Source organism: Thalassophryne amazonica, chromosome 18, assembly GCF_902500255.1.
Source record: "Thalassophryne amazonica chromosome 18, fThaAma1.1, whole genome shotgun sequence".
NCBI classification, from domain to species: domain Eukaryota; kingdom Metazoa; phylum Chordata; class Actinopteri; order Batrachoidiformes; family Batrachoididae; genus Thalassophryne; species Thalassophryne amazonica.
The window spans coordinates 46564815-46579281 of NC_047120.1; the positions used below are offsets into that span (position 1 = coordinate 46564815).

Here is a 14467-nt window from a genome sequence, read left to right on the forward strand (position 1 = left end):
AGAGATAATTAATTAATTAATTGCAGACTATAAGGCTGCTTAACTGCAACCTTTTGATCACTGTATGTTCTAACAATTCTTTGTTTTATTTTGTTCACATGGAAAAAAGCAGATGGTCACCCCAATGAGTCCGGTCTGCTTGAGGTTTCATCCTGAAGGAGTTTTTCCTGACAATGTGTTTGCTCATGAAGTGGGTAAGGTGGCACCATGAGGTAACATCTGTTGTGAGGTGGTGTTATACAAATAATGTGAAATGAACTGAAATTGAATTAAATCCTTTACTGAATGTCCATGAAGACTGCAGCATAACCCAATGTGGTGTCAGCGTGTGAGTACTGATGAGGCAAAGAAACAAAAACAGGATTCAAGAATGAGCCGCTGGTACGCGTGTTAGTTAACAGAGGAACACTGCATGCTCAAACAAAGACGGAGACATGGCAGGACTCTTACTTAAATCCCCAGCCAGTTCCCCCGAGGATTACTGCTGCCAGAAGAATAGCACCAGCAACAGAACCTATTATGATATTGGTACCACTTGGACCTGTAGGAGTAAAGCACTCAACCAGTCAGCAATTGGTGGTGGTGATATTATACAAATTTTATACTATAAAATGTGGTAATAAACTTTTCAGGAATAAATTCTTCAATTTTGGGGGGGTCTGCAATCAGAGCTGCTATAGTGTGTTCCAAAGTGCAGACAAGTCAAACATGATCTCCTTTTGATACAACATCTGCGATGACCAAAATATTACTCCCTTCTTAAAAGCAACATTTTTACACATTACATCTAGAAGGCACTCAGAGTGCGCATACCTCCACTAAGACCACATATTGCTGAGACCCAACAGTCCGCCCATAAAAATCAATCCGCCTTTTGCATCTGCGCATGCATCATTTCGGAGCTCTGCAGCTCGTCTAAGACAGAGTCTCTTCACCTAAAGTGATCAAATGGATTAATGGGATTATTAACCATCAGATGATGAAGGTAAAAACCACTTAAATCATTCTAAAATCAGTTTTAAGAAAAATGAGGCTATTTTAAGCAGAAACTCTGTCTCTGCTGACGCACAGTGAACGCATCAGATAGTAACTTGTTTAGCCGCGGTGCTTTCATCGCTTCCGCCGCCTTTTGAATGAATTAATGTGGAAATGATTGTTGTACAAAAGCTTCAGATATCTGTCACTGAAATAGATGATGACTGGAGTGCAGTTTGAAGCAGAAATGAGGTTTTAATCCATGAACCGCGGCTAGTTGCTCCCGGTGTGTAGTGAGCGCCTTGTGTGGCAGCACCCTGACATCGGGGTGAATGTGAGGCATTATTGTATAGTGCTTTGAGTGTCTGATGCAGATGAAAAAGCACTATATAAATGCAGTCCATTTACCATTAATGACGCATGCGCAGATGCAAAAACTGGACCAATTTTTAGGGGGGACTGATTTTTAGGGGGGACCGTTCGGTTGGCGACACCTGATCAAATTCAAAATAAAACCCCCCCACCCCCCATTTTCTAGCACATTTTATCTATCTGCTCACCAAATTTCATCAACATCCTTTTGCAACTTTTTGAGTTAGATGTTGCTATGTACCAAACATTCTTCTGAATCTCAGTTCCAGAATGTAAACCTGAATCAGCTCCAGAACATTGTCTACCTGTTCAAGAAATTTTACTGAAATCCGGGGTCGAAGACCGAACGGTTCCCCCCTACAGATTGGTTCCCCTGCCTGTCATTTCAGAGTGCCAACAGCAGTGATGCCAGTAACACGTTACTCTAATCTGACCACTTTTTTTTAGTTAACAAGTAATCTAACGCATTAATCTTTCCAAATCAGTAATCAGATTAAAATTACTTCTCCAAGTCACTGTGCGTTACTATTATTTTTGCATTGTGGGTCGATAGCAGCATTAAACTTGGTCTGTGGGCAGGGGGTCGGGGTTCGACTGAAATACACACTTTAAGCGAGCTGTGAGCTTTTCATCCGCGTTTTTCTGCAACAACTACAACTCGTCCTCACCTCTTAAAGCGCGATGACAACAGCACACCTGCACTGAGCTTTACAAAGACATTTTTATGCTTTTTTTTCTCCGAGCCGTTCCGTATCTGCTGCTAAAAACAGCTGATCCTCCGCGACGCGTCAACAACTAACACTATTTTCCACTCAAATGCACCTAAACTCTCTTTCTGAGGACCACATGATGTGAAAACACAATAAAACTTACTTACCTGTAAATCTGGTCATGTTTTCTGCATAAATAAATGTTATCCATTCTTTGTGCTCAAACGCCAAAGCAGGGGCGAATCCTGATGGAATGGGGGCGTGGGGCAAGGATGTGCCCCCCCCCCACAACACCCCTAGATTAAAGGTCCAGTTTTGAAGCCTTTTTTTTTACTACAACTACTAATACTACTTAAAATAATAATACTTTCGACAAGTAAAATGTTTAGAGAGAATTTAAATGTTAGAAAAATGTTAGAATGAATTTAATAGTTACATTTATAAACAATGTAGGTTAGAAATTGCAAGTTTTACTGTTAAAGTGCTGTCAGCAGTTAAATATGAGGTCAAGAAAGAGGTCTTTATTTTACTTTTTATAAAACAAGTATTTATTTTCACTGAAGCCAAGAAAGGGTGACTATAAAGTGAGTTTTGGCAAAACAGGTATCATTGTCATGTTGAGGTGGCAGAGGGTTGTTGTCGGCAGCTGGGGAAAGTAACTAAAAAAGTAACTAGTAATCTAACTTAGTTACTTTTTCAATTGAGTAATAAGTGAAGTAACTAAGTTACTTTTTCAAGGAGTAATCAGTAATCAGTAATTGGATTACTTTTTCAAAGTAACTGTGGCAACATTCGCCAGCAGTAATTAGCACCTTGTTTCTGCTTCAAACTGCACTCCAGTCATCATCTAACTCAGCTGCAGATATCTGAAGCTTTTGTACAACAATCATTTCAACATAAATTCAGCATTATTTCATCATAAAAGATGGCACTGATACAGTTACAGATCATAATCTAGCATGTGGACGTATTACATTAGAAAAGAAAAAGTCAGCCCAACAAAACTATAACTGTTGAAATAACAAATTTCAATCATTTTCTTGAACAAATTTTACTTACTGCAATCAGCATTTTAGAAGTACAGTGTGGTTTTGTGGCAGAGTGCTCAGTGTGGTTACCTTTGGACTTTTCTGGGCCTTCTGGTGGGGTGGGGATTGGGATGGGGTCAAACACACTGCAGTCCTTCCCAGTGTAGTCTGGATCACAGATACACTTTACCTCATTGCTACATGTCTACAAACGCAGAACACAAGTGTGTGTGCATGCATGTGTCATTTCATGATACAAATTACGATTGTTCAAACCTCAGTTTGGTCCTGATTCCAAAAGTTACAACTGCATAAACATAAAATAAAACCATAAGGTTCAGCTATGTGGGGGGGACCACATGGTGGAGGAAAAACTCACCCCATGGTGGGAGCAGACGCTTGAGGATGAGGAGCCGGGGCAAGTGCTGAGGTTAAAGGTCGTGACAGGGAGGCAACGGCGCTCCAAACACATCATGTTTGGTCCGCATGGAGTTCCGTCCTCTACATAACCCAGGTCCGATCCATCATCCAGCACAGCATGTCCCCCCCTGCACAGAGTTCATCCCAAAGAAAATCAACACAACACAAAATATTGATTTTTCAGACCAAGTATGCAAAACGTTTATGCATATTTAATATATATACAACATTGAGCAATAATAAAACAACACAACATACACGCACACAGCATGTACAACCACTTTTCACATTTAAAAATACACTATTTTAAGTCATCTCCTATAATATGTAAGAAAACTATTTGTATTGAATTAAGTTTAAAGAATCATATAATTGCACAGTCATCTGCAAATAACAGTTATGTACCAAACAGCACAACGCCAAATCAAACAGTTTTTATTCACATGATTTGTGACTGAATAATTACTTTTTTGTCTTGTCGCGCTGCGATGACCAATCAGGAACTGGATATCTAGTGACGTGGAGATGTCTGGAGTTTGACTGAGTTGGATGTGAACATGTCCTGTCTCTGGTAGCCAGCCTGTGAGCAGGACTTATGTCCCTTTTGTCCTTTATTTCACAATTATGACAGAGTTTTTGGGGGAATAGCGAGCAGCAGCACTGCAGCAGTGGCAGCAGACAGTTGTTTTTTTTTTTCTTCACATGCACACGCAAGCGAATCGTCCGTGAAGATTATTTTATTTATTAACTACACAGATGTATAATAAAACAAATGGTGACTGGTTTATAAACACAATTATGACAGAGAGCGAGCAGCAGCACCACAGCAGCGGCAGTGGACAAGTTTTTTTTTTTTTTTTTTTTAATTGTTCACATGTGCGCACATGAACGGGACAGGAGGTCTTCAAACTGGGTCCTGCAGAGGCGGAAGGACCGCTGAAAGTGGCCGTCATCCAGCCGCAGCTCCTGCAGCAAATAATGATACTCCCCGAATTGGGAACGTCTCATGAGGATGTTGTGAACCCAGGCACGGCGTCGCTGGCGACATTTGTCAGCTTTCCACAACAATTAAGAGCACAGCAACTCACTCCATGTGATCAAGGTCCGGCATGTTAACTTGACTGACAACCGGAGCCGGCGAGCGGAATGGAAGCTCCTCCTATTTGATGACGCATTGGGGCGAATTTTCGCAGCGAAAGCAGAGTTATACACTGGGCGATGGTGTCCATGCGACGGACACGAATTTGTGGTGTCGCATTTCACCCGGTGTGAACGCGGCTTAAGTTGGGGGGGGGGCAAGCCACATGCACAGATGTGTTGTGGGGTGGGGGAGTGGGCGAAACACACGCGCACGTGTTGTGGGGGGAGCCAACACTGGCACGCAACATGTACACTCTGCAATTTCACAGCTGTGGGGCACTTGTACGAATTTCATATCCAGCTCGACGAATGGCCACACATTTTGTAAGTGCCATGCGAGCGGTGTTAGATGTTCGTGTGTGTCACCTGGAATTTGGCCGACACCTTCCACGAGAGGGATCAATGGGTTCGCACAGCGCACATTCTGTCATTCAGCCATTGGTGTGCACAGGTGTACGAGACGTTGGAAGGAGCTACGACATTACACGTTCTGTACACGATTCCTGCTTCATGCGCACTTTCTGCGCAAATTGACCAAATTCGCACTATGTGTGAAGGGAACCTAAGCTCCATGTTCAGCTCCATGTTTTAGTGTTAAAAGTCAAAAAGGGGAATCTACACTGCAAAAACTGATATCTAAGAAAGTAAAAAAAAAAGAAAGACTTTTTTAAAGAAAATTTAACTTTATTTTTATCTAAATAGAAAACTAATCTTGTCAAACAGTTTTTACATAAGACAAAATGTCTTATTTTGGGAAAATATATCTCACTTTTTCTTAATAAGTTTTTTCCAGCTAATATCAAGCTGTATTTAACCAGTAACAAGGAAAGGCAATGGATTTCAAATCATCCAAGCAAAGGAACAAGATTGTTTTCCTTATTTTAAGACAGAGGCTAATCTTAAAATAAGAGTCCTGTCTAGTTTTAAGGCATTTTGATTATTCAGTGCCGAGACATTTTGCTAGTTTTGAGAATTCAAACTAAGTTAATTTTTCTTACCCTATTGGCAGATTTGTTTTGTTTGTTTGTTTGTTTAATACAAGACAATTTGGCTAGATTTTGGATTATTTTGCATATGCTGAGAGGGACAGTTTGTCATGTGGGCCGCTGAAGAGGACGTACTGCTGGCCCACCACCACCAGAGGGCGCCCTGCTTGGAGTGCGGGCTCCAAGCACGAGAGGGCGCCGGACCCTGAGGAAGTGACAGCTGTCATTCATCCCCTGCACCAGCTGTCACTCGTTCATCATCATCATCACCATCTTAAAAGCCGGATCGGGACTCCACCTCCTCGCCGAGAAATCGACTACCATGAGGTACACTTCTCTGCTGATTAACACGTTGTGTAGGATTCTGAATTTCTGTTGCAGCCGGTATCCTGTGGTGTTCACCCTTATCTGGGAAGTGGCGTGGAGCGTGACGACGACAACCGCGCTACAGATAAGTGGACACACTAGGAGCTGCACGAGTGTGTGATTCGGAGGTGGAGGTTCTCCTCCTACTGTGCACAAACTGTAGACCACTGAGTGTAAGGAGTTACACTCATTCATCTTTTTTCTGCTTTCTGCCAGCAGTACCAGGGTCGACAGCCGAAGACAGAGGTCACCTGGGGATTCGGGACTTGGCGGCTCCGGTGTTCTTCAGACCGTTGGTGGTGGAGGCCGTGTGGGACGCGGTCTCTCTCTCGTCGGGGTCTTCTATCTTCGAGCCTGCCCACACGTCACCTGGTGTTCATTGACTTTGCAATTTCTGTACATTTAGTTGTGTTTTGTCACAACAGTAAATTGTTACCTTTTGGCTTACTCATTGTCCGTTCATTTGCGCCCCCTGTTGTGGGTCCGTGCTACGACACCTTCCCAACACAGTTTTTGCAGTGTACTTGAAATCTGGTTTTATTTTTCTTTAAATACGGAGATTGCTAAAAATCCTGTGCAAACCCGCCAAGCTGCCAGAGGGAATCTGCTTGACCTGCAGTCCATGTATCTGTGCTGATGGTGTACAGTCAAACTGGTGAGTGCCCCTTGCAGTTCTCCAAACCTCGGCGTGGCGGTCACATTGGTGCACAACAGTAAACCACACAAAACGTCTCTGGTGGAAGTCAAGGAGAAAGTAAGACATAAAGTTAAAATCTTCAATTTACAGGTGAAAAATAGAGATCAGTTATCTCTAAAGTCAGTGTTACACAAAGATAACTGTGCATTTAATGTTATTCACTCACTGCTTGTTGCACGGCACCCATCCCTGGCCACTGGACTCCTGGCCACAGTTTCCTCTTTCGGTACCTTCAGAGTTGAGCTTCTCGTAGCAGAATCTGTCAGCTGAGTCTGAGGACGGCGGACAGTCCATCATGGTCTGATGTCTCCAAACGTAAGTACCAGAGCCATTTAAACACCATTACGCCCTTAAAATTTTAATGTAAAGTGCTCTGCAACTTTTGCTTGAAGAAGTTTGACGATGCAGATAATCATGAGCACGAACAAACATCAACATGATTTATATCATTGTCTAATGCACAGCAATGTTATAGTATTGGAGAATTTTTGCAATACTTAAACACTGTCATCACAGCTGTGTGGCTACAGTACATAAATATTGTATTTGGAGTTTCTTGGCAAGTGTTCTACATCATGGCTGCTTGAATTACGCATGCAACTAGGACCATGATTCCTGAGAAATGTTATTTGTGTCATAATACTCATACATTCTGAAAATGATTAATTATCAAATATATCCACTAAACAAAGCTAAAATGCCATCAGCTCACCTACACCACAAAGGGTACCTCTCTTGTAAGTATCAAGCAGCTACATTGTATTGCTACTGAGTTTCTCTTGAAGATGTTAGACTGGAGAGAAGTGTCACTGAAATCCTCAAATCAGTTTTGAGAGAGTTGCATTTAAAATACTCAAGGACAGATGGAGAGGATAATTCCAATACAACTCCCATTCCCACCCACCCCTCCCCCCAACAACACGCCAAAAAATAAATGAATTAAATTAAAACAGTATCATAATCCCCAGAGAAATGACTTTTTCACCTTTACCATGTAAACATATTTACCAAAAAATCCTAAACTATAATTACTTCATCTACTTCTCAGGGGTTAACCTATGGTGTAAGTATTGGGTGTGTACCAATTTAATTTTATCATTGTCACAAGAATGACGCACGCACGCATACACACAATACTGATGACATAATGTCTTGGATACTAAATACAACCCCAATTCCAATGAAGTTGGGACATTGTGTAAAATGTAAATAAAAACAGAATACAGTGATTTGCAAATCCTCTTTCAACCTATATTCAATTGAATACACCACAAAGACAAGATATTTAATGTTCTTTTGGGGATGCTTCTTTTATACCCGATCATGAGTGTTGGCTGTTGCTAGAAGGAAAGGTGATGTAACACAGTGGTAAATATACCACTGTCCCAGCTTTTTTGAAATGTGTTGCAGGCATCCATTTGAAAATGAGCAAATATTTGCACAAAAACAATAAAGTTTATCAGTTTGAACATTAAATATCTTGTCTTTGTGGTGTATTCAGTTGAATATAGGTTGAAGAGGATTTGCGAATCGTTGTATTCTGTTTTTATTTACATTTCACACAACATCCCAACTTCACTGGAATTGGGATTGTATCTATTGGTGAGACCTGAAAGGAATCTTTCCCTACTAGCATGCAGGTCTTCAGAGACATTCAACTTCACGCAAGTTCAGCAATCACTCCAAACCTACTGTGGCCCCACAGACTCCTGCACTGTCCATCTCTGGTTTTACATCCACCTCCATAACAACGTCCCTGGGGGGGGAAGAAAAGGTGTGAAGGCGTTTTCTTGACTCATGCCCAATCATGACACTCACGTGTTTCCAATTAGGTGTTCTTTGAGCATTCATCAACTTTCCCAGTCTTTTGTTGCCCCGTCCCAACTTTTTTGAAACGTGTTGCAGGTATTCATTTCAAAATGAGCAAATATTTGCACAAAAACAATAAAGTTTATCAGTTTGAACATTAAATATCTTGTCTTTGTGGTGTATTCAATTAAATATAGGTTGAAGAGGATTTGCAAATCATTGTATTCTGTTTTTATTTACATTTCACACAACGTCCCAACTTTATTGGAACTGGGGTTGTAAAAACGACTTTACCTGTCCAGTATTACACGTGTACCCATCCAGCTTGTGGACATTAGGAGGACACTGCAAAAAAGAAAGATAGGTGCATTTGTGCTTCACTGTGGCGCACTGTGCAAACTGAGAAATATGTCCAAAACAGACATATGTGATTCCCAAAGATACAAATGACATGCAGAGTATGGACCTCATCCTTGTTGGAGTTCAATTAACTATTTCTGTGTATGTGTGTGTGAGTGGCATACTTTTAGGAAGTAAAAAATAGATGTAATATACACTTGTGCTGGCAGTTATCATTTGTTTAAAGGGGTCATATTGTACAAAATCAGCTTTTATCTGCAGTTGTAGTTAAATATATTTAGGATTTCATATTACATATTACAAAGTCTTGTAATTCTCTGGGGATGTAGAAATATCCATGCTATAAACAATATTTAAACCATAACCTTTCAGAGGAAGAGCGGAACCTGAAATTATGCAATCACCTAATTTTCAGAATAAAAAGTTGGCATTATAGTCAACACATCTCAAAAATCAACGACTTGGATTTTGACTACATGCTGTCTTGAGATGCTCTTTAGGTTAAAGAAGAGGTTAAGAAATTTTGATCCATATTTTTAAAAAGCATCCCCCACCCTTAATTTAACATTATAGTGTTTTTCAAGAATCTGCATTATATTGAAAAAACATAAATATATATGCTGATGTGTAGATACGCAGCTGACAGACTGTTGGGCTTCGGCAGAGGTGTCTCCTCCCTGTGTGCTCTTCTGGCTGAACAATGTGTTGTGTTTATTAGGACAATACGAGGTCTGTTAGAAAAGTATCGTACCTTTTTATTTTTTTCAAAAACTATATGGATTTGATTCATATGTTTTTACGTCAGCCAAGCTTGAACCTTCGTGCGCATGCGTGAGTTTTTCCACACCTGTCGGTTTCGTCATTCACCTGTGGGCAGGCTTTGAGTGAGCACTGGTTCACCCCTCTCGTCGTTGTTTCATTGCAAGGAAATGGCGGAATGATTTGGGCTTTTTTTTCCATCAGAATGTTTTCAGAAACTGTTAGAGACAGGCAGCTGGAAACCATTCGAAAAATTTATCTGGCTTTCGGTGAAATTTTTACAGGCTTCACAGAGAATAAGGAGTGTTACTACAGCTTTAAGGACAGCCCACAATGGCGCATGGCGTGCCGCGCTCTGAGCCGCCATCGAGAGGCAGAAACCACCACATCATTTCTAAATGGATCGCTGTGTGGAGCCGGGACCGTCGTGTGCAATTTCTCTGGTTATCACAAGAGCTGGACATCAGCCATTTTCCGGCAGATTTCACTTTTAACAAGAGATTTTGTCATGGAAAGCCGCGCAGAGGCCTCGCGCGTCACGACCGATTCGCTGATGAAGCGAGACAAAGGAACACCTCCGTTTCGGAGTGTTAGAGGACAAGTTGGGACATGCCTATCTCGGCTTTCAGTGCTTACCAGTCGAGTGAGTATAAGAGAAATTGTGGAGAGCTGGGCATGTCCCAACTTGTCCTCTAACACTCCGAAACGGAGGTGTTCCTTTGTCTCGCTTCATCAGCGAATCAGTCGTGACGCGCGAAGCCTCCGCGCGGCTTTCCATGACAAAATCTCGTTAAAAGTGAAATCTGCTGGAAAATGGCTGATGTCCGGCTCTTGTGATAACCAGAGAAATTGCACACGATGGTCTCAGCTCCACACAGCCATCCGTTTAGAAATGATGTGGTGGTTTCTGCCTCTCGATGGCAGCTCGGAGCGCGGCGCGCCGTGCTCCATTGTGGGCCATCCTTAAGCTCCATTGTGGGCCATCCTTAAAGCTGTAGTAACACTCCTTATTCTCTGTGAAGCCCGTAACATTTTCACCGAAAGCCAGTTAATTTTTTCGAATGGTTTCCAGCTGCCTGTCTCTATCAGTTTCTGAAAAAATTCTGATGGAAAGAAAGCCCAAATCATTCCGCCATTTCCTCGCAATGAAACAACGACGAGAGGGGTGGACCAGTGCTCACTCAAAGCCTGCCCACAGGCGAATGACGCAACCGACAGGTGTGGAAAAACTCACGCATGCGCACGAAGGTTCAAGCTTGGCTGACGTAAAAACATATGAATCAAATCCATATAGTTTTTGAAAAAAATAAAAAGGTACGATACTTTTCTAACAGACCTCGTAATTTGATATGTTCAGCATTAGTACACACTATTTCAAACATAGCTTGCACTTAGATAAAAGGCGAAAACAATCAAAATTTTGACTGTTGTAGGTACAGTATATACAGCTCTTACCTGGCTGGAGTCTCCAGTGCAGGTCTCAGGAATATCGCAATCATTGACAGCTTCACGACACGTCACACCTCTCAGCTCGTGCTGTACACGCACGGACACACACGCACAGACACACATGCACGCAGACAGACACACAGCATGCATATGTCAAGAGAAAGAAGGCAGGATGGAGCAAGTGTGCATGAATGACAGTATAACGAAGAACAGTCGGGGTAGAGCAGTTAAATGATAACGAAGAACAGTCGGGGTAGAGCAGTTAAATGTTAAGCAGCTGACCTTGCATTCTCGGCAGCAGAGTCCATTGCTGCACATGGCATTGTGGGTAAGTGTGCACTTCTTACAACAGTTGGCGCCACTGTTGGAGCACTCCTGCAGGTCAAAAAGGCATTCACAGGAAGTGTACAGAGTGAGTTATATGACAAGTGTATTTCTGAGAAACAGCTCATGCACGAAGCAAAAAAGTTGATGAGTGCACTCACCAGCAGTGATCCACAGTCACATTCCTCTCCCAGCTCCACAAATCCGTTACCGCACTCTGGTGGGTCGAGCAGCTAAAAGCAAGTTATTTTGTGATATCTTAGTGTCTTATGATTCATTTATTAAGCAACTTTCTGTTAAAAATACATTAATTTACAAAAACGAAAGGAAAAGGAATTGTAAATCTGATATCCTGAGAGTGCAACTGGCATGATTTTTCATTTTTCACTGAGAAATGTGCCTTCAGATATTTTGAAAAGTGAAAATAAAGCTTATGTCAGCATTTTTAAATAAGAAAAAAAAACAGATAAGAAAGGATTTACATAACCTCGTGAAGGCTCATTTTAGATTTACAAAAAGAAAAAAGAAAGACAGATGTAAAGAAACTATACTAACTACAATGGATTCAGACACTACCCAACCTTTTCACAAAGTGTAGCAAAACTATTAAACAAATAAAAATGATTCGTGCCACAGAATGTAACGTGTCCTATTCCCACAGGCACATTCAGATCTTCTCAATGAGTTTCTGAGTCATCTAAAATGCATCCAACCAAACAAAACAGAAGGCAGAAACAGCCTCCCTGATAGTGGTTATTTATTTATTTTTTTATAAACAGAAGCAGAAGTAAGAATCCACTCTTTCTCTGTACCATTTCTCCAGACAAATGATTAAATCCTGTTGATAACATTAATTACCTTGGTGGGTTTGTTGAATAGGCAGCTGCCTCCTCCCTGCTGGAGGAAACGAAGATATTCGTCGATACTGCAGCGAGAAAACTTCCTCGGCAGATAAAAACTAGTGAGCAGGAAAACGGAAAACTTTTACAAGACTGCCAACACACTCTAAATATAACACAACACACTAAACAAAATTTGATCAGCTTTGGCATTTAGCCCAAATAAAGTTGGAGAATAAACTTTTGCCACCTGCATTTGATAGACACTTTAATTTACTGTAAAAGTGCATACCCCGTGTCCTCCATGATACAGCCGAGCCATGCGTCCGGGCACCTGCACTCTCCTAAAAACAACACGAAGGACATTTCTGTGGTCAAAATGTCTTCATGCAACTGCAATTACTGCCACTTGAGGGAGCTGTTCACACAGTAAATGATTTACTGCATTTGTAAATGCACTTTTAAACTTTTTCGGAAAGTGTAATAGTTGTACTGGTTGGATAATGAGAAAGATGCAGTGACCAAGAGAGGCCACAGCAATCCTAAATTAAGATAACGCTAGCAAATGCAGAAACACACACACACACACACAAAAATGCATCAACTCAACAAGAGGTAATTGCATCAAAAACACGTTTCTAAATTGAGAAAATGCTTGCAAACACAAAGAACATACAAATACAGTCGACAGCACGTCCAACAATGTAATTATTGAATTGCTAAAGTTTCTGCTGCAAATTCAGACAACAAACGCAAAACATAGATGATACATTTTAGCATTTTATTATTTTATTGTTGACACATTGAACATCAGTAAAAGTCCTCCAGGCAGAAACCTCTGTTTGTGTTATGCTCTTTGTAGTTTGGATACTTGCAGTGCATCTATTGTTTGCATGCAAATTTGCAGCAGACATGTCATCCAATCACATTACTACATGTGTTGGAGACTATATTTGTGTTCTCTATGTTTGCAGGCATTTTCTGAATTTTTAATGCATCTAGCCATTGTTGATTAGATTCAAGGTTTTTTTTTTTTTTGTATTTGCCAAGTGTTTTCTAAATTTGCTAGTGTTGTCTTAATTTGGAAGTATTGTGTCTTCTTTTGACTGCTGTAGCAAATGGTTAAACTGAGCAAATTCTGTGCTAAAGACTTTTATTGCTCAACTGGCAAAAATCATGTTGCAGTGTTTAATTGATCTCTAGGTTAGACCTTAAGACCTTGTGAAGCACCTTGGGGTGACTTATGTTGTGATCTGGCGCTATATAAATAAATTGAATTGAGTTAATCCTTTGTCAGACAAGTGTGTTTTTAGTCAACAGCAATCAGGACCGTGACACTCAGAAGTTGGCATGTTCATCATGGCTGACAGCTTAACCTTCACAACTCAACCAAACATGTTAGCCATCAAACATCTCAGATGTTTCAGATGTTTTAGAGTGTTCCAAGGCTGGGTTCCAACGAACGTACAGCAACTACGTATCAGTTTGGAGCAACTGCATGACGAGAACAACAAACAAGCATATAGTCTACATTACTGCATTTGGAATAGATGTTACGCATGAACAGACCCACTGACGGCATGAAGAAGCCTGGATGACCCCTGCCTGTGGTGCAAACACCTGCACGGACTTCTCATCAAATGAATCTTGTTTCTTTTTGTAAAGTTGTGTTGTTTGATTTCCTGCTTTCTGTTTCTTCAGCTTTGTAAAACTTGTAATCTTTGTAACTGTTAGAAAGGCCTAAGCAGTGGGTCATCCCTTTGAGTCTAGTCTGCTTGAGGTTTCTTCCTCAGTATCATCAGAGTGAGTTTTTCCTTACCACTGTCGCCTGTGTTCTTGCTCTAGGGGTTGGTAAGGTTAGACCTCACTTGTGTGAAGCGCCTTGAGGCAACTTTGCTGTGATTTGGTGCTATATAAACCAAATAAATAAAAAATAGTCTGCACTAACCCACGGCACCCTGGGAAAATGTTCGAATGCTTTGACAAAGTACAGGTCAGTGATTTTGACCTTTGAGCCCAAAATCAATAAGCTTCTCAGGGTTACCATGCCTAACACACATACCAAGTTTGATGATAATTACAAAATAAATTTTTGTGCTCACAAGATTTTTACAAAGTATGCTCAAAGTGACCTTGATCTTTGACCCCAAGGACAGTAGCTTTCTTTGGGTTAATAAGCCTAATACACATACCAAGTTTTGTGACAATCAGGCAAATAAAAAAGAAATTACTG

General features: G+C 41.0%; 1 protein-coding gene and 1 long non-coding RNA gene across 5 annotated transcripts in view; one reads left to right on the top strand and one right to left on the bottom strand.

Moving 5' to 3' along the window:
- LOC117531025 (disintegrin and metalloproteinase domain-containing protein 11-like) overlaps positions 1 to 14467 on the bottom strand; it is a 62229-nt gene that overhangs the window by 8134 nt on the left and 39628 nt on the right. For 2 of the 4 annotated variants that reach the window (XM_034194024.1, XM_034194023.1), the window contains exons 14-25: positions 12527 to 12578; positions 12254 to 12353; positions 11557 to 11628; positions 11354 to 11446; positions 11078 to 11158; positions 8798 to 8848; positions 8387 to 8450; positions 6861 to 6966; positions 6611 to 6730; positions 3465 to 3633; positions 3176 to 3290; positions 451 to 541 (exon numbers count right to left, since the gene is read on the bottom strand). In XM_034194024.1, the coding sequence (XP_034049915.1) occupies positions 451 to 541; positions 3176 to 3290; positions 3465 to 3633; positions 6611 to 6730; positions 6861 to 6966; positions 8387 to 8450; positions 8798 to 8848; positions 11078 to 11158; positions 11354 to 11446; positions 11557 to 11628; positions 12254 to 12353; positions 12527 to 12578 (1114 nt within the window). The remainder of the gene's footprint in view (positions 1 to 450; positions 542 to 3175; positions 3291 to 3464; positions 3634 to 6610; positions 6731 to 6860; positions 6967 to 8386; positions 8451 to 8797; positions 8849 to 11077; positions 11159 to 11353; positions 11447 to 11556; positions 11629 to 12253; positions 12354 to 12526; positions 12579 to 14467) is intronic. The other 2 variants (XR_004566502.1, XM_034194025.1) reach the window with 1 other exon arrangement.
- On the top strand, positions 424 to 11066 carry LOC117531037. The gene is made up of 3 exons (XR_004566507.1): positions 424 to 576; positions 2358 to 2364; positions 11056 to 11066. It is a non-coding gene; the product is annotated as an uncharacterized LOC117531037 (long non-coding RNA).